General features: G+C 46.1%; 1 protein-coding gene across 2 annotated transcripts in view; it reads left to right on the top strand.

Moving 5' to 3' along the window:
* The window catches only part of MTTP (microsomal triglyceride transfer protein), a 161,536-nt gene that overhangs the window by 8,753 nt on the left and 129,631 nt on the right, over positions 1-23,152 (top strand). Inside the window, exon 1 of one of the 2 annotated variants that reach the window (XM_068231816.1) lies at positions 17,888-18,014. The exons of the other annotated variant lie outside the window; for it this stretch is intronic. Within the exon in view, the coding sequence (XP_068087917.1) occupies positions 17,951-18,014 (64 nt within the window). The 5' untranslated portion in view covers positions 17,888-17,950. Of the gene's footprint in view, positions 1-17,887; positions 18,015-23,152 lie in introns of those variants that run through there. 2 annotated transcript variants of the gene reach the window in all.

Genomic DNA, 23,152 nt, shown 5'->3' with positions numbered 1-23,152 from the left:
TCATAATAAAAACTGCAGGGCAGTTTACTTATTGCTGCCATTCAGATATCAGCCTTCTTTATCCGCTGACACCGATGATTTGTTATTGCTGCTTTTTGTTCTTTGTTGTCTAAAATCTTAACTGAGGGTATAGGCTCACACATGCGCTCAATCAATTTTACCATTAATGAATGTTCCTAGGTATTTCAGTGGTGCACAAGGGATTGGCTTCCAGTGAGGCAGATAAGTATAAGCACAATGAGCTCGTTCATTACTCTAGCTGTGAGGCCCCAGAGTGCAAGAGATAGGAGGGGACTTGCCAAAGTTACTACAAGTATATGGTACCCTAAGGAGCTTTTATTTACATACAAGCGACATGCCACAGGGCTGACCATCGAGTATACCATAACTCCGTGTTTCTAAAGTAAATGCTTTTTTATTGAGCCATCATATCCACAATGATACCGACAATTAGTGGTGCTCAAATACCCCTTTTCAAAATTCGAGTTAGGTCGAATTCGAATAGTAAATTATTCGAGATCAGTCGAATATTCGAGTCGAATAATTTTTACTATTCGATTCGACCTCGGAATTCGAGCTCACTATTCGAGTCGGTATTCGAGCTCATTATTCGAGCTGACTATTCGAAATGGCCTTAAATAGCTTCCAACACTTGTTTTGAGGGTGAATGATGCAAGAAACCTCTTTTTTTCCAAGTAACAACAGCAAGTGATTATGTGGGGATGTTCCTTTAAAAAAAAAAAGTTGAAAAGAAAAGTTGTGTCCAGAAATTTGTTCAGTACTGTATATACTTCTTCTTCTTCTTCTGTATCTTCTATATCTTCTTCTTCTTCTTCTATATCTTCTTCTTCTATATCTTCTTCTTCTATATCTTCTTCTATATCTTCTTCTTTTATATTGTCTTCTTCTTCTTCTTCTTCATCTTCTTCATCATCATCTTCTTCTTCTTCATCTTCTTTTTCTTCATCTTCTTCATCTTCTTCATCTTCTTCTTCATCTTCTTCATCTTCTTCTTCATCTTCTTCATCTTCTTCATCTTCTTCTTCTTCTTCTTCTTCTACATCTACTTCATCTTCAACTTCTTCATCTTCTTCTTCTTCTTCATCTTCTTCATCATCTTCATCTTCTTCATCTTCTTCATCTTCTTCATCTTCTTCTTCTTCATCATCTTCATCTTCTTCTTCATCTTCTTCTTCTTCATCATCTTCATCTTCTTCTTCTTCATCTTCTTCATCTTCTTCATCTTCATCTTCTTCATCTTCTTCTTCTTCATCTTCTTCATCTTCTTCTTCATCTTCTTCTTCTTCTTCATCATCTTCTTCTTCTTCATCTTCTTCATCTTCATCTTCTTCATCTTCATCTTCTTCATCATCTTTATCTTCTTCTTCATCATCTTCTTCTTCATCATCTTCATCTTCTTCTTCTTCATCTTCTTCATCTTCTTCTATATCGTCTTCTTCTTCACTTATTTCTCTTTTCAAATTTTTTTTTTAAAAGAAATGCAGCTATTTTTGAGCGTAACAAATAGCTGGTGGCGCACGCATGTTGGAAGCGCCATTGTATGTGCTCCCTGGCAGTGGAAACACACAGACAGCAGGAGGTAAATTCAGCAGCAGGAGGAGGAGGATGAGTGTGTGGCAGCAGGCAGTCAATGAGGCAGGCAGCGTGACATAATAGCCCTGGTACCTAGCGGTGATACCAGGGCTGTAAATAAACACAGCAGGCAGGAGGTCCCAGACAGCGGTCGTGCAGCCCACATTGTGTCCAATACACAACTGGGACAACACAGTTTTCAACCCGGGCACCTCAGAAAAATTAAACCTTTTTTTTTTTTTTTATGGTTTTGTAGTTTTGGTTTTACAACCAATTACACAGATATAGCTATTTTTTGACGTAATAGCTGGTGGCAGAGTGGCAGCAGAAGGTAAATCTGTGTACCCTGGCGTTGGGAAACACAGACAGACAGACAGCAGCAGCAGCAGCAGGAGGAATGGAGGAGTAATGTGAGCAGCTATTGTTTGACGTAATAGCTGGTGGCAGAGTGGCAGCAGAAGGTAAATCTGTGTACCCTGGCGTTGGGAAACACAGACAGACAGCAGCATCAGCAGGAGGAATGGAGGAGTAGTGTGAGTGTGGCAGCAGGCAGGCAGCGTGACATAATAGCCCTGGTACCTAGCGGTGATACCAGGGCTGTAAATAAACACAGCAGGCAGGAGGTCCCAGACAGCGGTCGTGCAGCCCACATTGTGTCCAATACACAACTGGGACAACACAGTTTTCAACCCGGGCACCTCAGAAAAATTAAACCTTTTTTTTTTTTTTTTATGGTTTTGTAGTTTTGGTTTTACAACCAATTACACAGATATAGCTATTTTTTGACGTAATAGCTGGTGGCAGAGTGGCAGCAGAAGGTAAATCTGTGTACCCTGGCGTTGGGAAACACAGACAGACAGACAGCAGCAGCAGCATCAGGAGGAATGGAGGAGTAATGTGAGCAGCTATTGTTTGACGTAATAGCTGGTGGCAGAGTGGCAGCAGAAGGTAAATCTGTGTACCCTGGCGTTGGGAAACACAGACAGACAGCAGCATCAGCAGGAGGAATGGAGGAGTAGTGTGAGTGTGGCAGCAGGCAGGCAGCGTGACATAATAGCCCTGGTACCTAGCGGTGATACCAGGGCTGTAAATAAACACAGCAGGCAGGAGGTCCCAGACAGCGGTCGTGCAGCCCACATTGTGTCCAATACACAACTGGGACAACACAGTTTTCAACCCGGGCACCTCAGAAAAATTAAACCTTTTTTTTTTTTTTTTATGGTTTTGTAGTTTTGGTTTTACAACTAATTACACAGATATAGCTATTTTTTGACGTAATAGCTGGTGGCAGAGTGGCAGCAGAAGGTAAATCTGTGTACCCTGGCGTTGGGAAACACAGACAGACAGCAGCATCAGCAGGAGGAATGGAGGAGTAGTGTGAGTGTGGCAGCAGGCAGGCAGCGTGACATAATAGCCCTGGTACCTAGCGGTGATACCAGGGCTGTAAATAAACACAGCAGGCAGGAGGTCCCAGACAGCGGTCGTGCAGCCCACATCGTGTCCAATACACAACTGGGACAACACAGTTTTCAACCCGGGCACCTCAGAAAAATTAAACCTTTTTTTTTTTTTTTATGGTTTTTTGGTTTTGTTTGTAAAACAAATTACACAGATATATAGCTATTGTTTGATGTAATAGCTGGTGGCAGAGTGGCAGCAGAAGGTAAATCTGTGTACCCTGGCAGTGGGAAACACAGACAGACAGCAGAAGGGCAGTACACAGCAGCCCACTGTAGGTGTAAAATGTGTGGCTGCAGGCGACGTAATAGTCAAAGTGAACCAGGCTGGCTTAGTGAGCAGGAGCCAGGAGGTGGTAAAGGGTGGTAAGGCACATTAACGATGGTTCTTAGCCAGTTCATGTCCCCCTCTCGCCGACAACAGGGGCCAGGAACTCGCCTTCCACCCACGCCTGGTTCATCTTGAGAAACGTCAGTCTGTCCACAGACTTGTGAGACAGACGTGAGCGTTTCTCGGTGACCACACCACCAGCTGCACTGAAGCAGCGCTCGGACAGCACGCTGGAAGGGGGGCAGGACAGCACTTCCAGGGCGTACTGCGCCAGCTCGCTCCAGATCTCCAGGCGCTTGACCCAATACTCCATGGGATCAACAGGGGCATCGCTGTTAAGCCCGCTGTAGGACCCCATGTAGTCAGCCACCATGCGGGTCAGGCGCTGGCTGTGACCGGTGGAGGATGCTGCTGCATGCACCTCCTCTCTAGTCACTGCTGCCGGAGCCTCTACAGTCCTGTAGAGCTCGTGGCTGAGAGACAGCAGGTCTGTGGGGCGCTTGCTGCTGGATGCAGGCACCTGCTGCTGCCTCTGTGCTGGCTGCTGGACAGTGGGGGTGGAAGGCTGGGGGAAGGCTTCCTCCAAGCGCTCAACAAGGGCCTGCTGCAAGCTCCTTATTTGTTGCGCTGGGTCTCCTCCTGCAGGCGGCAGGAACTGGCTCAACTTCCCCTTGAGGCGTGGGTCCAACATCATGCTGATCCAGATGTCCTCCCTCTGCTTCATCTGGATCACCCTGGGGTCTCTGCGCAGGCACGTCAGCATGTGCGCTGCCATAGGGAAGAGGCGGGCCACGTCTGCTGGCACATCGACGGCAGTGCTGCTGTCCTCATCCTCCTCCTCTGCCTCGTCAGCCTCATCCTCTCTCCACCCCCGCACCAACTCAGCTGCACTGTGCTGATCCCCCTCATCAGCAGCAAGGTCAGGGACCTCCAACAAGTCCTCCTCCTCCTCCCCCTCAGAGGTGGACTGTGCAGCTGCTTGCCGCTCCTGCTGGTCCAAGGCTGCCGCTCCCTGTTCCAGCAAAGCATCGAGGGCCCTGTTCAGCAGACAAACCAGGGGCACCCACTCGCAGACCATAGCATGGTCCCTGCTCACCATGTTAGTGGCCTGCAGAAAGGGAGCCAGCACTAAGCACACCTGCTGCATGTGCCTCCAGTCATCATCGGGGACGATGGACGGGATGTTGCTGGTCTTGTCCCTTCTCTGAGCGGCGGAAACAGTGGCCAGGGCAAGGTACTGTTTGACAGCGCGCTTCTGTTCAACCAGACGCTCCAACATCGCCAGGGTGGAGTTCCAGCGAGTCGGAACGTCAAGGATCAGCCGATGGCGTGGCAGATCCAGCTCCTTTTGCACGTCTTCCAGGCTCGCACAGGCTGCAGCCGAGCGCCGGAAGTGACGCACAACGTTCCTTGCCGTTTCCAGCAGTTCGCCCATCCCCTGGTAGGTGCGCAAGAACTTCTGCACCACCAGGTTCAGCACGTGGGCAAGACAGGGGATGTGGGTCAGGTTTCCCCTGTCTATTGCGGCAACCAGATTGGCCCCATTGTCGGCCACCACCTCTCCGACTCTGAGGCCTCTGGGGGTCAGCCAAATCCTCTCCTGCTCCTGGAGTTTGGCCAACACATGGGTTGCCGTCAGCTTGGTCTTCCCAAGGCTGACCAAGTGCAGCAGCGCTTGGCAGTGGCGGGCCTTCACGCTGCTGCTGAGGCGGGGGGTTTGGCCAGGTGTGCCGGAGGATGGCAGAGGATCGGAGGAACCTGCTGCAGTTCCCCTGACCCTGCGGGGTGGCACCACCCACTGTGTTGCTGCTGCTGCTGTGCCCGCTGCTGCTCTCCCATCCTCACCCCCTTCCACCAAGCTGACCCAGTGGACAGTGAAGGACAGGTAGCGGCCTGTCCCGAAGCGGCTGCTCCAGGAGTCCATGGTGACGTGGACCCTTTCACCAACCGCGTGCTCCAGCCCTCGCTCCACATTGGCCATCACAAAGCGGTGCAGTGCAGGAATGGCCTTGCGGGAGAAAAAGTGTCTGCTGGGGAGCTGCCAGCCTGGGGCTGCGCAAGCAAGCAGCGCACGAATGTCGCTCCCCTCCTGCACGAGCGTGTACGGCAGGAGTTGGGAGCACATGGCCTGTGCCAGCAAGCCGTTCAGCTGCCGCACGCGACGGCTGCTGGGAGGCAGAGCCCTAACCACCCCCTGGAAGGACTCGCTCAAAAGGCTCTGGCGTGGCCTTTTGCTGGCACGGGAATCAGCAGACACAGCGGAGGAGGCCACTGAGGACTGGCTGCCAGAACAGGCCTCAGTGTCGGCGGCAGGAGTTGCAGAGGGGGGAGGAGCAGTGTGTTTCCGCACTCCTGCTGGTGCTGCTGGAGGAGCAGGAGGGCGGGTGGCTGCTGTTGCTGCTGCTGCTGAAGGCTGTGCAGTGATGGGTGTGGTGCCACTGCCAGCACCAGATGCCTTCAGCCTCTGGAACTCCTGATGCTGGTGGAAATGTTTCGCAGCAAGGTGGTTGATGAGCGAGCTGGTGCAGAACTTTAAGGGGTCTGCACCTCTGCTCAACTTCCGCTGACAGTGGTTGCAAGTGGCGTACTTGCTGTACACTGTGGGCATGGTGAAAAAGCGCCAGATTGGTGACAGAAACATCCCCCTACGGCATGGAAGCGCTGCTGCCTGTCTCCCTGTGGTGGTTTGAGGGGGGGGGGGCTTGGGGGGCTTGGGTGCGGCTGGTGGTGGTACTGGCAGATGCTGCTGCTGCTGCTGCTGCTGAGCCTGAGACACCAGCAGGCTGTGGGACCTGCCTACTGCTGCTGCCAATGCTTGCAATGATGCGCCTCCTTGCAAGAGCATCCTCCTCCTCCTCCTCAGAGCTGCTGAGGACGACATCCCCTGGAGGTGGTGGCACCCAGTCTCTGTCTGTCACCGGGTCATCAACATCCTCCCCCTCCTGAAACATGTCCTGCTGGGATGAGGACCCCCCAAACTCCTCTCCTGATGCATGGATGGGCTGCTTGACTGTCGCCACAGTCTTGCTGTCCAATCCCTCATCCCCCAAAGTGCCCATCAGCATCTCCTCCTCAAGATCGCCAACAACAGCAGACAATTTACTCATGATGCCTGGGGTCAAAAGACTGCTGAATGACAGGTCGGCGAGTGACGGTGAACTGGCCTCCTCCCCAGACCCTGCTTGGCGGCTGCTGCGAACAGGGGTGGTGGTGGTGGTGGTGAGGGTGGAGGCCTCAGATGCAGAGCTGATGGCGGGCTGCTCATCCTCCGTCATGAGTTGCACCACAGTGTCTGCATGCTTTTCCTCAATGGGACGTTTCCGACCCGGCTGGAGGAAAATCGGAGCAGGTGCTACACGCTGCTGCTGCTGTGTCTCTGCAGCGTGAGTTGCAGATGCTCCTGCTGGGCGGCGCCCAAGGCGTCCACGGCCAGTGGCTATGGGAGGAATGTTAGCCACTGACGCTGCTGCTGCTGCTGCGGAACTGTGCATGGTGGCGCGCCCGCGCCCGCGGCTTGCCACAATGCTGCTCCCTCTCCTCCTGATTCCCTTGCTGCCCTTCCCCTTGCCCAAACCGCGCTGGCTGCCACTTCCAGACATCTTCGATGTTTTGGGCGTATAGACAAAAGTTTTTTAAAAGGGCGGGTGAAAAGTGGGGTACTTTAATGGAGTGGGTTGGTGGGTGAGGTGACTGAGTGAGTGTCCCTAGTACAGTAAGTAAGTAGTAACAGTCAGGAAGTACAACTAGCAGTTACAACTTACAATAATCAGTAGTAATCACAAGTAAATTTAGTGTGTGTACACTACAGACAGTGAGTGCACGCACGCGCAAACACGCGCAGGAGCTAGCCTATGAACAGTGACTGAGTGAGTGTCCCTAGTACAGTAAGTAAGTAAGCAGTAACAGTCAGTAAGTACAACTAACTAATTACAATAATCAATCAGTTATCAGAAGGAAATAGAGTGTGTGTAGTGTGTACACAGACAGTGAGTGCACACACGCAGGAGCTAGTAGCCTATGAACAGTGACTGAGTGTCCTAGACTCCTAGTACAGTAAGTAGTAACAGTAAGTACAACTAACTAATTACAATAATCAATCAGTTATCAGAAGGAAATAGAGTGTGTGTAGTGTGTACACAGACAGTGAGTGCACACACGCAGGAGCTAGTAGCCTATGAACAGTGACTGAGTGTCCTAGACTCCTAGTACAGTAAGTAGTAACAGTAAGTACAACTAACTAATTACAATAATCAATCAGTTATCAGAAGGAAATAGAGTGTGTGTAGTGTGTACACAGACAGTGAGTGCACACACGCAGGAGCTAGTAGCCTATGAACAGTGACTGAGTGTCCGAGACTCCTAGTACAGTAAGTAGTAACAGTGAGTACAACTAACTAATTACAATATTCAATTACAATAATCAATCAGTTATCAGAACTTGGAAATAGAGTGTGTGTAGTGTGTACACAGACAGTGAGTGCACACACGCAGGAGCAGCTAGTAGCCTATGAACAGTGACAGTGAGTGTCCTAGTACAGTTACAGTATATAACTACAATACTAATACAATCAGTAGTAAAGGACAGCAGAAATACTGGTATAGATGAGAGAAATAAACAGAGGACAGGAGGACAGCTGCCCACACAGGCAGGCCCTGAGGCCTAAAGCTGTAAGCCTGCAGCAGCTGGCCTGTCTCTATGTAACACAAAAGCTACTAACTAAAATACAATGTCTAACTAACTAACAACAATATAGGTGTGTATAGGAGGTGTATGTGAGCAAAAACGCTAGGTAAATGACCACAATAAAGCTCTTGCTAAGCCAAAGCACAAAGGAGCAACTCTCTCTCTATGCAAGTCTCAGGCAAGGACGGAGAAACGTAACATAGGGTAGGGGCTGGCCAGGGTCCCCCTCTGTGATTGGCTGCCGTCAGAGGGCCTGGGAGCCCTCTGATTGGCTCTAAGGACATCAATCTGGGCTATGACGCTATTCGAGCTCGGTACCGAGCTCGAATAGCGCCGTTTGCTCGAATAGCTCGAATAGTGAATGGGCTATTCGAGTGTACGCGAATAGCCCATTCGAATAGCTGCAGCTATTCGGAGCTCGAATACCGAGCTCGAATAGCTGAAAAAGAGCTCGAATATTCGAGCTACTCGAATATTCGAGCTCTGCTGAGCACCACTGCCGACAATTGCTTCGGGGGCCTCGCAGGGTCCCCCTTCATCAAGGCGTGTGGTTACAATTAGACATACTAGTGAACTCTTATATACTACAATAATCCTAAAACAACCCACCCAAAGCAGTGCTCAGTCAATGATGTCATCTCCTGGGTTCACAATGTAAACATAAATGCAAAAGGGACAAATTCATATCATCAAAGCAATAATCGTCCTCATCACAATGCTCATGCGCACAGCGCTACATCATTTATTACATCTTACCTGTTGCAGCCTCATCACAATATGCTCCTTATGAAATATATGGGTTAATTGTACCATGTATTCAAGCGTAAACATGGCTCTCCGGCCATTTCTGCTCATCACTGACAGCTCACCAGGCTGTTCTACCGTATCGGGACCACGGGAGACCACGCCTCTGCGCTCTGACTGGCTAAGTCCTCCAGACTAATCAGAGTGCGGCATCTCGCCATAACCTAGCAATCTATCTCGCGCTGCCTGGCGGGGCTTGAACCTGCGCACTGTGGAGCTCCCGTTGCTAGGCAGCGCTGCTAAACAAACATATGAGTTATGCAACGCCAATGTCGCATAAACCCCGCATGTACGAGCCATCCAATGTGGACCAACGCGACAATTACGTTATTATTTCAGTGTGACGATAACGTCGCACTACTCCAAAATAATGTTATGCCCGTAGCGCAGCCAAGGTGACACCTAGTGGCTTAACTTTATATGACATCTGAATATAAATATTATACAACTCACCCGCAGGAGCATCATCTTATTGCATGACTATGTTACAATTGTCGGTATCATTGTGGATATGATGGCTCAATAAAAGAGCGTTTACTTTGGAAAAATGGAGTGCTGGTATACTTGATGTTCGACTTTGCATTTGGCATGCCTAAGCCATAATACCAAGCACCCGATTAAGAAGCGAATGGTGTGCCCACTCACAATCTTTGAAAATACCACAGGGCTGGGGAAACATACATGCCACAGGGCTGGGGACACCTTCAGGATCCCACAAGCATTGCTTGACCTATGTAATGAAGGTCAGACATAGAGGATGAGTTCATTCCCTTAGTGGAGATTTGGTGTGTGCGGATCACGCATTGATGACATTTTGATTGCACGCTGATAATGTTGTGCACTGTTGGTTGTATATTGCTTTATAACTTATCATTAAGCAATCCGCCAAAGCAGATTGGTAAATTACATGGGAAAGCTAGATTCTAGGTTCTGTAAAGCATTGCATCTAAAGCATAAAACCATCCATCAAATCAAGATCATAGTTGGTTTTCCTGGTGTCCTTGGACCTCATTTCCCCCATTCATTCCTTCCCCCCCCCCCCCCCCCCCCCACATCCTTTCCTCTTATACCCTTGCATTCATCCTCTACTGTCATAGCTTAGCAGAGGTCAGACAAGTATTGTGGACAGATTTGTAGGCCAAACACAGTATCTTGAAGCTTATTCTGAAGCTGATAGGAAGCCAGTAGAGGAATTTAAAGAGAGGCGCTACAGAGGTGGAGCAGTGGGAGGAGTGAATAATTCTGGCTACTGAATTCATGATGGGGGGGGTGATTTGGTTCATAGGGAGGCCAGACAGGAGGACGTTACAGGAGTCATGGCGAGAGAAAGGGCATGAATGGGGCTAAGGGGCATGAACAGGGTGGTCAAGGGGCAGGGAAGGGACTGACTAATGCCACAAGCCAGTCTCAAGGGTCACATTTTTCAACCAGGGACAACAGGGGTGGGGGTGGGGAGGATTTACCTCTTATTCAAGAAAGGGAAGAAAACAGAACCAGGAAACTACACACCTGTAAGCTTAACATCATTTGTGTGTAAATTCACTTGGCTTTTCGTGTAAATGAATTTCACTGAAATTCATGGAAAAATCGCAATGCAAAATTCTGCTTGAAAATGCATATACAAATCACAAAAACACACATAAAAGTCCATATAAAAAAAATATGAATAATGCAAATGCAGAATTGTGCATGTGGAAAATTGCATGTATAAAACATTAGGATAAGTGTGAACGCTCCCTAAGTATTTTGTATGCAGAAAAGTATTTACTACTGAGTCTGCTTTAAGCCACAAGGTGGAGATATGGTGCAAGAGACCTAACGAAGAAAGCAATATTAATTTGTAGACACATTGCTGTTAGTGATGAGTTGATCAGTTTGCCTGAACGAAATTAGACAAGTTTATGGTAAGTGGGGGTTCATCACTGAGTTCTTCTAACCCCCACTGCAAACTGCTTTGCTGCCCAACAAAGGACTGGTTAAAGGGTTTTTATCAGTCCCCTTACTTATATATGGAGAGTCCACGTTTAGCTTCAGTTCTTTACATCCACAAAGAAAATCTTCCCCCCTTCTCGACCCACCATTTAACGGTACAGCTACGTACAAACCCTAGATGTTCATTGTCACAGTGTCAGTAGAGAAGAGGATTATTTGTGATGCGTCTCTGTAGTGTGAAAGAGCCCTAATACACACGAAATGATTGCACAACTCTAATCAATTAACAGAATCATGGCGCTTCTTTTAAACACTTCCCAACCACAGGTTTTTTACCCCTTAAAAACCAGAGCGATTTTCACATCACACTCCCATTCATTCGCCAATAACTTTATAATTACTTATCACAACATCAAAATAATCCATATATTGTTTTATTCACCACAAATTAGGGTTTTTTTTGGGGGTGGTACATTTTGCTAAGAATTATTTTATTTTATACACATTTTAAAGGGAATAATAAGAAAACTGTGTTATAAAATCATTATTTCTCAGTTTTCAGCCATAGTTAAAATAAAATGTGCTACAATAGAAAAATCCCACACATTTTATTTGTCCATTTGTCCTGTTTATTACAACATTTAGATTGCGTCCCTAGCATAATGTATGGCGATAATATTTTGTTTTAAAATAAGTTTTTTTTTTTCTGTTTAGCGGTTTGTATATTATATTAATAATTACAAGCCTTTATTTTCAAAAAAAACAAAAACAAACCAGTAATATACCCTCATGACATACATATAAAATATTCCCCAAGGTAACCATTTATGTATTTTTTTTAATTATGTCTTTTTTTTTTTTTTTTTTTTTTTTTTTTTTTTTTTAGTGTTTTATTTTGGTAACTATTGGGTAGGGATGAAAGAAATTAATACAAATGTATGTATTTTTTTTTATAATAGTGTGTGTGGGTGCATTTTTGCTTTTTGGCCACAAGATGGCACTACACTTAATTTCCGAGTACTGTAAACAGTGCACTAAAACACTGTTTACTTTCGGTTTTGTGAATGAAAGCCTGCATCTCGCTGACACAGTCTCTCATTCATCACAGGCACTGTGTTTGGGTTAGGGAATATTCACCGATTACAGAGCGGCAGGATTACGGCGGAAACTAATGACAGAGGCACTGGCACAGCAACCTGGAATGGCAAGGTAAACAAACAGGTATGCATTTTTACGCCCCTGGTGCGCAAGTGAAGTTTCCAGGAGCGTAAATACAGTGGTGTGAAAAACTATTTGCCCCCTTCCTGATTTCTTATTCTTTTGCATGTTTGTCACACTTAAATGTTTCTGCTCATCAAAAGCCGTTAACTATTAGTCAAAGATAACATAATTGAACACAAAATGCAGTTTTAAATGAGGTTTTTTATTATTTAGTGAGAAAAAAACCTCAAAACCTACATGGCCCTATGTGAAAAAGAAATTGCCCCCTGAACCTAATAACTGGTTGGGCCACCCTTAGCAGCAATAACTGCAATCAAGCATTTGCGATAACTTGCAACGAGTCTTTTACAGCGCTCTGGAGGAATTTTGGCCCACTCATCTTTGCAGAATTGTTGTAATTCAGCTTTATTTGAGGGTTTTCTAGCATGAACCGCCTTTTTAAGGTCATGCCACAACATCTCAATAGGATTCAGGTCAGGACTTTGACTAGGCCTCTCCAAAGTCTTCATTTTGTTTTTCTTCAGCCATTCGGAGGTGAATTTACTGGTGGGTTTTGGGTCATTGTCCTGCTGCAGCACCCAAGATCGCTTCAGCTTGAGTTGACAAACAGATGGCCGGACATTCTCCTTCAGGATTTTTTGGCAGACAGTAGAATTAACCTCCCTAGCGGTATGGACAGAAATGTCCATTCAAAAAAACATGCTGTGAACAGTATAAACATGCATACACATCAATACTCTCCTGCACTGTATACTAGACCCTTGCTTGACACATTTTGGCAAGTTACAGGAAAAAAAAAGTTTTAAAAATAATTTTTAGCACTGTTTGCACAGAAATCCTGGGGAAATTGAACGCTGGGTAGGTTAATGGTTCCATCTATCACAGCATGCCTTCCAGGTCCGGAAGCAGCAAAACAACCCCAGACCATCACACTACCACCACCATATTTTACTGTTGGTATGATGTTCTTCTGCTGAAATGCTGTGTTACTTCTACGCCAGATGTAACGGGACACGCACCTTCCAAAAAGTTCAACTTTTGTCTCGTCGGTCCACAAGGCATTTTCCCAAAAGTCTTGGCAATCATTGAGATGTTTTTTTAGCAAAATTGAGACGAGCCTTAATGTTCTTTTTGCTTAAAAGTGGTTTGCGCCTTGGATATCTTCCATGCAGGCCGTTTTTGCCCAGTCTTTTTCTTATGGTGGAGTCGTGAACACTGACCCTAATTGAGGCAAGTGAGGCCTGCAGTTCTTTAGATGTTGTCCTGGGGTCTTTTGTGGCCTCTCGGATGAGTTTTCTCTGCGCTCTTGGGGTAATTTTGGTCGGCCGGCCACTCCTGGGAAGGTTCATCACTGTTCCATGTGTTTGCCATTTGTGGATAATGGCTCTCACTGTGGTTCGCTGGAGTCCCAAAGCTTTAGAAATGGCTTTATAACCTTTACCAGACTGATAGATTTCAATTACAGTACTTTTGTTCTCATTTGTTCCTGAATTTCTTTGGATCTTGGCATGATGTCTAGCTTTTGAGGTGCTTTTGGTCTACTTCTCTGTGTCAAATAACTCCTATTGAAGTGATTTCTTGATTGAAACAGGTGTGGCAGTAATCAGGCCTGGGGGTGACTACAGAAATTGAACTCAGGTGTAATAAACCACCTTTACTTTTTCACACAGGGCCATGTAGATTTGGAGGTTTTTTTTCTCACTAAATAATAAAAACCATCATTTAAAACTGCATTTTGTGTTCAATTAGGTTATCTTTGACTAATAGCTAACGGTTTTTGATGAGCAGAAACATTTAAATGTGACAAACATGCAAAAGAATAAGAAATCAGGAAGGGGGCAAATAGTTTTTCACACCACTGTATGCATACCAGAGGTCAGTAACTGGTTAAGATAATGTGTGGACCAAACTGAAAAGAAAAAACTGAGTGCAATTTGAGTGTAGCCACACTGAGATGTGACTCAATGTGATGGATGCTAGCAAGTGCCCAGTTAGCTAAAGCAGCTGTCTGGCAGTGAATTCCCTGCCTGCATCATCCTGTGTGAAAGAGACTGTTTTCTATCTCAAGTTGAGTCTAAAGCTAAATACTAGCTAAATACTCACCACCCGACATAGGAAGATGGATCTAGAGATGACCCCCCCCCCCCCCCCCCCCCCGACTACAAGTGTTCCATAATCCACCTTCCGGCCGGCACATACATGCAACGTCATATGATGGCACACGATGGGTGCGAACAGGAAGTCAAGCGATCACAGTACTTTGCGCTGAGTCGTCAAGGATCTTAAAGATCCGATCTGTGTTATTGCCGTGCATTGCTAAATGTTGTTCTTGTGATCGAGTGTCTATATCGATGTCACGAGATCACGGAAAGGATCGCTCATCCCTAAAAAATTTCTGATCGTCGAGTGGTGGGTATGGGCCTTTAGACACACCTTGTGCGCTTGTGGAGTAGAACAGAGTATAATGATTGATGTCACCCTATCACTTCTTCAAATGCTCTGACAACATGAAATTCATTGTTCACAACAATCTTGCTAAGTGAGATTGCGGCTTGCGGTCGCTTCCTGCTTTGGGGTATGCGGAACTGCACGGAAGCGTGTAGTAAAAATACACTTCCGCGCATGCGTGCCGTGACACCCCCTCACAAATTTTTTACAAATCCAAGCGTCGCCATAGACTAACATGACTTCGCCAATGCAGATTGCCGCAACTTGACGCAGAAGCCGTGCGGTAACGTAGTTCTGAACCTGTGACGGGGATGTGGTGAAAACGTCACTTCCGTTGTGTTGCCCGTGTTGCCCTGTACCGCGGAAGTATGATAGTCTCCATAGACTTTCATTGCCTGGTGGTGGGGTGTGGTAGAAACACTGCACCGCCCTGGTGTGAAAGGGCCCTCATCCTTAAAGTGTACCTAAGACATCTAATCTAGCAGCTTTTATACTTGCCTGGGACTTCCTCCAGCCCCATGCAGGTTGTGGGATACTCCTGGGCCCATCTGTTTCTCCGCTGTCTCCCCTGGCCCCTAGTATATTTTCCAGACACGGCCAGTCATGCTTTACCGCGCATGCGTGGCCCAGCTGCATGCCCACCGCGCTCCTATAATGGCCCAAAGCAAGACGATAGACAGACGCCCGACTCTGGGATACTTCACATATAGGCACAATACACGACCTGATGAAGCGATGTGTACCGCGAAACGCGTTGTCATTTAAAGTGCCCCATTAAAGAATTTTGTTCTATTTACTGAGAGTGACTACTTACTAAGGTAGGATCATTCCATATTATCCTACAGTTAATTGGCTTATACTGATACAGCTTCCATTGTTAATATACATATATATTCTGATCTATTGGTATACAAATTATTTGATAAGTACCCCCTAGGGCGCCTCCTAACGTCTTGCTTTGTCTTTTCTCCACTGGGATCAGAGGAAACCACCACCTTGGCAGGTGGTGGACTATTTTAAGGAGCTGCGACCACGAAAGCAACATCACAATGCCGAGTGGGGACGGTACTTCCCCACTTGCGATTTGGATTGGTTGCCTCAGGTGCAACCGGGCTTTGTGAGTATATACAATTATTTTTTACATCGACCGTACCACACGTGAGATAATACACGAGATTGGGCTCCCGTTGTTTTCCCATCCTCCTTTTTTATTTTCTCAGTATATACTATAATGGCCCAAGCCATTCTGCATCTGTGCAGTAGTAACTGTGCAGGTGCAGGACGCTCCCGGCTACAGGAGCATGGCCAAGTTGCAAATGCACGTTGAAGCAAGACAGGAAAATTTACTGGGGGAGACAGCAAAGGAACAGAGGGGCACACGAGGATGGCAATGGAGCCCATGACCTGCATGGGGCTGAATGAAGCCCCAGGTAAGTATAAAAACTGCTAGATTATATGTCTCAGGTGCACTTTAAGGATTAGGGATGAGCAAGCAAAATTTGACCTTGCAGCGAACTTGCCCCACCCTCACTTACTCACTTAGCAAGATTTTTGTGAAGCCTGGCAGTCAATAGATAAGGATGCAGATTTTTCATGTAAACTGTTGTAAATTGTACCTTATTAGCATTGACATGATCGTAGTCCTTCATTTTGATAGAAAGACCTGATTTATTGATCATTTCACTTTGTTTTTCAATAATTGCACTTCAAATTAGGAGTGTTTTGTCTAATCGAATGTGCAACTTTCGCAAAACTGATTTGTGAGTTTGTCGTAGAACGATCTGAAGTTCAGCAAAAATCTTGTGAACTTTCCAGCGACAATCTCGCTCATCCCTATTAAGGATGTCATGTCACATCAGAAGGTGGCTCAGGCCTGCTGCAGGAAATTTGCTGGCATTTACTAGTGATGCAGACATCCATATCAGCCCATGTAAAAAGCCTGCTCGCCCCAGTAAACAATGTAAACAAATTTGTGGGAGTCTCTGTTAATGGGAATCTTCATTGAATTGAAAAAAAAGAAATTAACTTACTTGGGGCTCCTGCTAGCCCCCTGCAGATGTCCTGTGCCCACGCCGGGACAAACCGCTCCTCCGGTTCCCCTGCAGTGCGTCAGTTTCGGTTTTGCCAGTCGATAGCCACTGCACCTGCGTGGCCCTGGCTGCGTGCGTCCTCGATTATGCTCCCAGCGTCCTGTGCATGCGCAGTATTAGAAAATCTCATACTGCGCAGGACGCTTCTGGATATGGCAGTGTGAACGAGGACGTATTCAGCCAGATGCAGTGGCCATCGACTGGCCAGTCAGCAAAACCGAAACTGACTTGCTGTAAGGGACCATAGGATCGGTTTGTCCCGGCGCAGGTTTAGGATGTCTGTAGGGGGCTAGTAGAAGCCCCAGGTAAGTTAAACTTTTTTTTTTTTTTTTAAGATTCAGTTACTGTTCCCTGTAGGCCAAAAACAGGCTTTTGAGGATTGCGGCGTTAGTATATGGTAATCCCCAACTGGCATCCGGCCAAGCCAGTGACTTTGTGTTGGGCAATCGATGACGTGCACGGAAGCGTATTGCTAAAATACACTTCCGCGCATGAGCGACACTGAAAACTGTGGCGAGTTTTTTAGATAGATGCACATTACCATAGAGTTACATGACTTTGCGTCCGACGCAGGCCGGTGCAGGTCGCCGCAGGAGCTTTACTGTACCGTAGGTATAGACCCGCGTTAGATAGGGCACTTCCAGCGCAACGTACCACAACGTGGGGTGTGAGAACTCCCCCATAGATGTTCATTAGGATGCAGTGTGGAGCGTTAAGCCCCAGTGTGAAAGGGCCCTCAAGGCTCGTACACACTTATTGACTGATATCGCCCATCAGGATTCAAGTCCCGATCCCTTGGGTGAAATCGCTGGGCCAATATAGTGCAGACAAAGAGTCGGATTGCTAGCCAAGCGAAGGTCGCTCGTCAGGGGCTGCTGTACACACAGTGAATTTAATAATGCATATTCATATACATTTAAGGCCTTAGAGGAGGATGAATGCAGAAACATCTTTACAAACAACACTGGGTGCCAGAATGGCGCAATCCCAAAGACTGAATGAGCAATATCCTTGTGGCTTCTTCATAAAGGGATCATCACCCAGGCAAAGAAAATAGCATATCGATATGTGATATTAGACCAACAGTATACAGAAATCACCCCCCCCCCCATCTTGACCTTTATATTTAACAAACACAATTTGTGTGAAACAATGCAGAGAACAACAGTTTAAACAATGAAGGTATCATTTAAAACTTTTTTCAAACTAATGATTAACAAAAAGACCTTTAGTCAACAAATGCAATGCCTGGAGTTTGGATTATGACCTTTACTACATCTAGATAAACACTGTTCTCCTCTCTCAGTCTTCTTTTACTTGGCGAATCTCTGCCCTGTGACAACCGGCACACACTACTTAGGCTACGTTTGGAGCCAGGGGATACCAAACAATGATACCATTAACGATACTGTTTTTTCTTTTTATATTTTCAACATTTTCTGCTTCCATTACAGGTAAGAATACATTTTTTACTTTTTCATTTACAAAGGAAATGCGAACCATCTGAAGTCCACTAGCAATAAATGGATAAAGCATTAGCTAACAAGGAGGACAGGAAAAGTTAGCTTTCATCTGTGAAACAATATCTCACAACTCACTAGTCTCTAGCAAGGGGATCTGTCATGTGAGATTTAAGCTCATGGCTATGGTGACAGAGGCATAATCAGTGGCAAATATTTTCTTGCATTTGACAAAATTATGTCTGTTTAGGGCAGAACTTAGGGCCAGTTTACAGTGAGAAGGTTGAGATGGCTTTTATGCAATGGATACCTGATGAGGGAATATTCTGCTTCCCTATGGATCAGTTTTTGCTTGTGCACATAAATGCTGTGAACCCAAAACTTTGCTATACAAATGCTGAGCCCACTAAGGGCCTGTACACACTGAAAATAGCAAGCGTAAGTGAATTGTGATGCAATTGCGTTTTTTAATCAAATTTCTACTTGCTGTTTTTGTGCGCTTGTGATGCGCTTGTGATTTTGCTGAGGCTATCTTTTCCTGGCTTCCTAATTGTTTACCTAAAAAACGGAACATAAAGATTTACAAGGTGCAGCAGTCACTGTGGTTGCGTTTTTCTAAAAATGCATTGCACCAGTGTGTACAGGTCATCATGATTTTCGTGATTTTTCAAAAGACCTTGAAATTTAAAAAAACGCGTGTGATTTTAAAAATGCAGCGTAAACGCATCAGTGTGTACAGGCCCTAAGGCCTTGCTCACACTAGGGACTTTACTGTACGCTTTTTACAGCACATTATGCTGTGCGCTTGCTAAGTACAGCTTTTCCCATTGATTCTATTGTACCACGTTCACATCTATGCGCTTTGTTACTGTCTGTTTGAGAAACGTAGTGTTGCATGAATTTTTGTGCGCCGCACTGTGAATAAATGCGCTGCGCAAGTGAATGGGTGCATTTTTTAGTGCATAGCAATGCGCGTTGGAGATTTTTTTTTACCCCTAATTAAAAAAAAAACATTTTCAAATGAAAACAAATCTTTATTGACAACTGTTATATCAAATAAGCAAAACATGCTGAACAAAAACACATTCAAGCGCGTTTAAGCTCATGTAAATGCATGGGTCCGCTAAAAAAAGCTCACCACAATGTACTGAAATGCTGATCAACGCATGCGTTTTTTATCATGCGCTTAAATATGTTTCTGGATGCACCCAATGTGAGCGAGGCCTAATGCATTTGTGTCTGCTCTTCAGCAACACACCAGTGTTACAGATGCTGAAAAGTGGACATACGCACCTACGTTAGTGGGCTCAGGCCCTTAAAGGAATACTTAAGCGAAAAAAAAATGACATTTACTCACCCGGGGCATCCCTCAGCCCCCTGAAGCTGGATGGTGCCCTCGCAGCTCCGCTCCGATCGTCCTGTCCCCGCTGGCGGCTACTTCCGGGTTCGGGGACAGGCCGGGAACGCGGCTGATTTTCCGCGTTCCCACTCGCTATATGCTGCTATAGCGTAGCTATATACGCTATAGCAGCATATAGCGAGTGGGAACACGGAAAATCAGCCGCGTTCCCGGCCTGTCGGCGGCTGTCGCCGAACCCGGAAGTAGCCGCCGGCGGGGACAGGACGATCGGAGCGGGGCTGCGAGGGCACCATCCAGCTTCAGGGGGCTGAGGGATGCCCCGGGTGAGTAAATGTCATTTTTTTTCCCTTAAAGGGATACTGTAGGGGGGTCAGGGGAAAATGAGCTGAACTTACCCGGGGCTTCTAATGGTCCCCCGTAGACATCCTGTGTTGGCGCAGCCAGTCACCGATGCTCCGGCCCCACCTCCAGTTCACTTCTGGAATTTCTGACTTTAAAGTCAGAAAACCACTGCGCCTGCGTTGCCGTGTCCTCGATCCCGCTGATGTCATCAAGAGCGCACAGTGCAGGCCCAGTATGGTCTGTGTCTGCGCAGTACACTCCTGGTGACATCAGCGGGAGCGAGGACACGGGCATGCAGGCGCATTGGTTTTCTGACTTTAAAGTCAGAAATTCCAGAAGTGAACTGGAGGCGGGGCCGGAGCATCGGTGAGTGGCTGCGCCAACACAGGATGTCTGCGGGGGACCATTAGAAGCCCCGGGTAAGTTCAGCTTAATTTCCCCCGACCCCCCAACAGTATCCCTTTAAGTATTCCTTTAACACTTGTGCATTAAGGGCACATTCTCACTAGGGCGATTAGCAGGTGATTCCTGCTGATTGCCAAACCCTATCGCTTTTTAATGTGCTAACACTATAGAAACCTAATGGTAATGATTGCACTGCTGCAATTGCCGCAGATCGCGGGCGTTTCACGATTAACGGTAATCGAAAAAACGTGTTACCTGCAGCATTTTGCCGCAGTTCTTGTGCGATCGCTGTACAGTGCTTTTACAAGCACTGATCCCAATCGTTGGGAATCGCGGAAGTGTACAGGGAAATTATCACGCTAATCGTGGTAAAATCACCCGCGCAAAACAGTAGCGTTAGGTGCTACCGTTTTGCGCTTTTTAAGTGTGAATGGGCTCGAAAGGACAACTGAAGTGGGAGGGATATGGAGACTGACATTTATTTCTTTTTTAACAATGCACATTGCCTGGATGTTCCGCTAATCCTTTTAGCCTTAGACCCTGAACAAGCATGCAGATCAGATGTCTGACTGGATTTACCACATGCTTGTTGCAGGTGGGTGATTTAGACACTACATACCAGAAAGATCAGCAGGATTCCAGGCAACTGGTATTGTTTTAAAGGAAATAAATATGGCAGCCTTCATATCCCTCTCACTTCAGGTGTCCTTTAAAATGCGCACATTCTCACTGTAAAGTAAGCCTTGGAATGGCAGGAAAGAAAATCCAGATTTTTTTCTGCTGATGTTGTGCTTCTTACCCTTTGCATCATATAATATATCCCATTCTATATTTACATGGGCTATACTTAACAGCAAATAGCTTGGTGTGATATTGTATTGCATTCCTGAGTCTGATGTGTTTTGTAATATGGGAAGCGTTCTGTTTTGTTTTTTGTTTAGTTTTTTTCCCTGTGACTGTAGTGTAGACTAAGCAGAAGATTTATACTATTAAAGGTGGTACTGCAGTAATAACTATATGAAAGAACAAATATGGCAGGGTTTTGGTAAACCACCCAAAAATATTACCCACTAAAACACTGAAAAGATCTCTTCCTGCTGCTTCCTTAGTACTTAGGTGGGGGTACCCAACCCTACACCTCAAAAAGAGAATCCAGATAGTATTTAAAAAGGAGTGCTGGACATAAACCAATGTCAACTTATATTGCTGGTATCAATTTTATTCTCAAAGCACCAATACACTTTAATACGATAATGATAAACAACTCACGCACTCAAACCATGCACACATGTATAGGGACCACCTGATGCCAGATAAAAATGTTGCATAAAAACACTAGAAAATCAGAAATACATATCTCATCAATAACTGTAAAAAACAGGAGAGTGTAGAAAAACTGTCACTCTTAAAAAGCTCCCCTTATAAAAATCAAGCTACTGATCCACATGGAAGCTCTTAGTCACTCCAGTGTTCACAATGTATGTCAGTGTGTATCTTCTTCCATACAGTTGCGCCGGCTCCACTATCGCTGAAAGCGCTGCTCGATATCACACTTTGCACATAAATTACCTCAGAGGACACAGTCCCAAAGTGTCAATGTCCGCGTTGTCCCTCCACTCTCCACATAGACAGCGCATCCGCGCTAGTTACCTCGGCTGAAAGTTCCACAGCCCGACAGTGCCCGGATTTCCAATGACGTCACTTCCTCCCACTAACCTCCTGCGCTCCAATGAATAGAGCGGTGGTGCTTCCCTACGTTCCACCGCAGGATAGATGGTGTTGATGCGGGGGAAAAGCTTGCAAATAGTTTCCAACTATAGGAACAGTCACTGTACTATACTAGGATCTTCTGGGGCGCCCCTCCTAGCTTAAATCGACATGTTTCGACGATCCTAGGGTCATCTTTATCAGGATCAGCAGAAGATTTAATTACAAAATAATGAATAAAAACACAACACACTTACGGACATAGTACTATAAATATGTCTGTTTTCCAGCAATGCTAATGTTTAAAAGCCTGAAGAGTCAAGATTTTACATAACATTCAATTAGAAGATAGTTAAAGTGAACCTCCAGACTAAAAATCTACTCAGCAGTAGAGATGGCCCGAACCGTTCGCCGGGCGATCTAGGACGCGCACCACCGGGCCAGCGCAGGCGTACTACTCCAGGTCATATAACCCGGAAGTAGTACAGGGCACAGAGATGCTGAGATGTTCGCCGGCGAACGGTTCGGGAACCGTTCGCGACAACTCTACTCAGCAGCACGGAAAAGGCTTGGTGTTTCTTTAACATTTTCACAGCATCAGAACTTTTTTGTTGTTGTTGTTTTTCTTACTCAAGCCTCATTTTTAGCTGCACAGAAGAAAACTGCCCGGGCATTTTTACCCTGATGCTGTGCAAAGCAAGATGGGATTTCTGATGTTGTTGTTCTCCTTCTTCTGCAGTTTTGGCCAAATTAGTTTTTTTACATTCTGATTTTGAGATTTGAAGCCTAGCGCACGCAGCTGGGAGGGGTGATCAGAACACAAGACAGTTGGAACTGTCTCATGCTCCCTGTCACCTCCTTTCATCCAAAAAGATGGCTGCCGCCATGAAAAAGATGGCTGCCCCCATGAAATCACAAAACACTTGCCAGTTCTTTTAAAACAGGGTGGGTAAGAGATTATATTACCTATCTATTTATTAACATAACTAATGTAACTTAATGACAGTATGTTTGTTTAGGCTGACGTATCCCTTTAAAGATAATATGTAAGGAAAAAAAGTGCCTCTATGTGGTAGTTACCTCAGGAGGAGGAACCTCTGGATCCTAATGAGGCTTCCCCCATCCTCCTCCATCCCTCCATTCCAGCGCTGTCAGCAACCGAAAATCCACCAACAAGCTTGTTGGCAGTGGTAGGCTCCAGGCTCATAACAATCCTGTGTGTACCTTTAGGCACAGTAGCATCTGATTGGGCTCAGCTATTTTCGCCTAAGCTGGAAGAAAAGTTACTACTGAGTCTGCGCGAGGCTCAAACAGGTTT

The sequence above is a fragment of the Hyperolius riggenbachi genome, chromosome 1, assembly GCF_040937935.1.
Source record: "Hyperolius riggenbachi isolate aHypRig1 chromosome 1, aHypRig1.pri, whole genome shotgun sequence".
NCBI lineage: Eukaryota > Metazoa > Chordata > Amphibia > Anura > Hyperoliidae > Hyperolius > Hyperolius riggenbachi.
The sequence above is the reverse complement of the archived record's forward strand: the minus strand, read 5'-3'. Positions and strand labels throughout refer to the sequence as shown.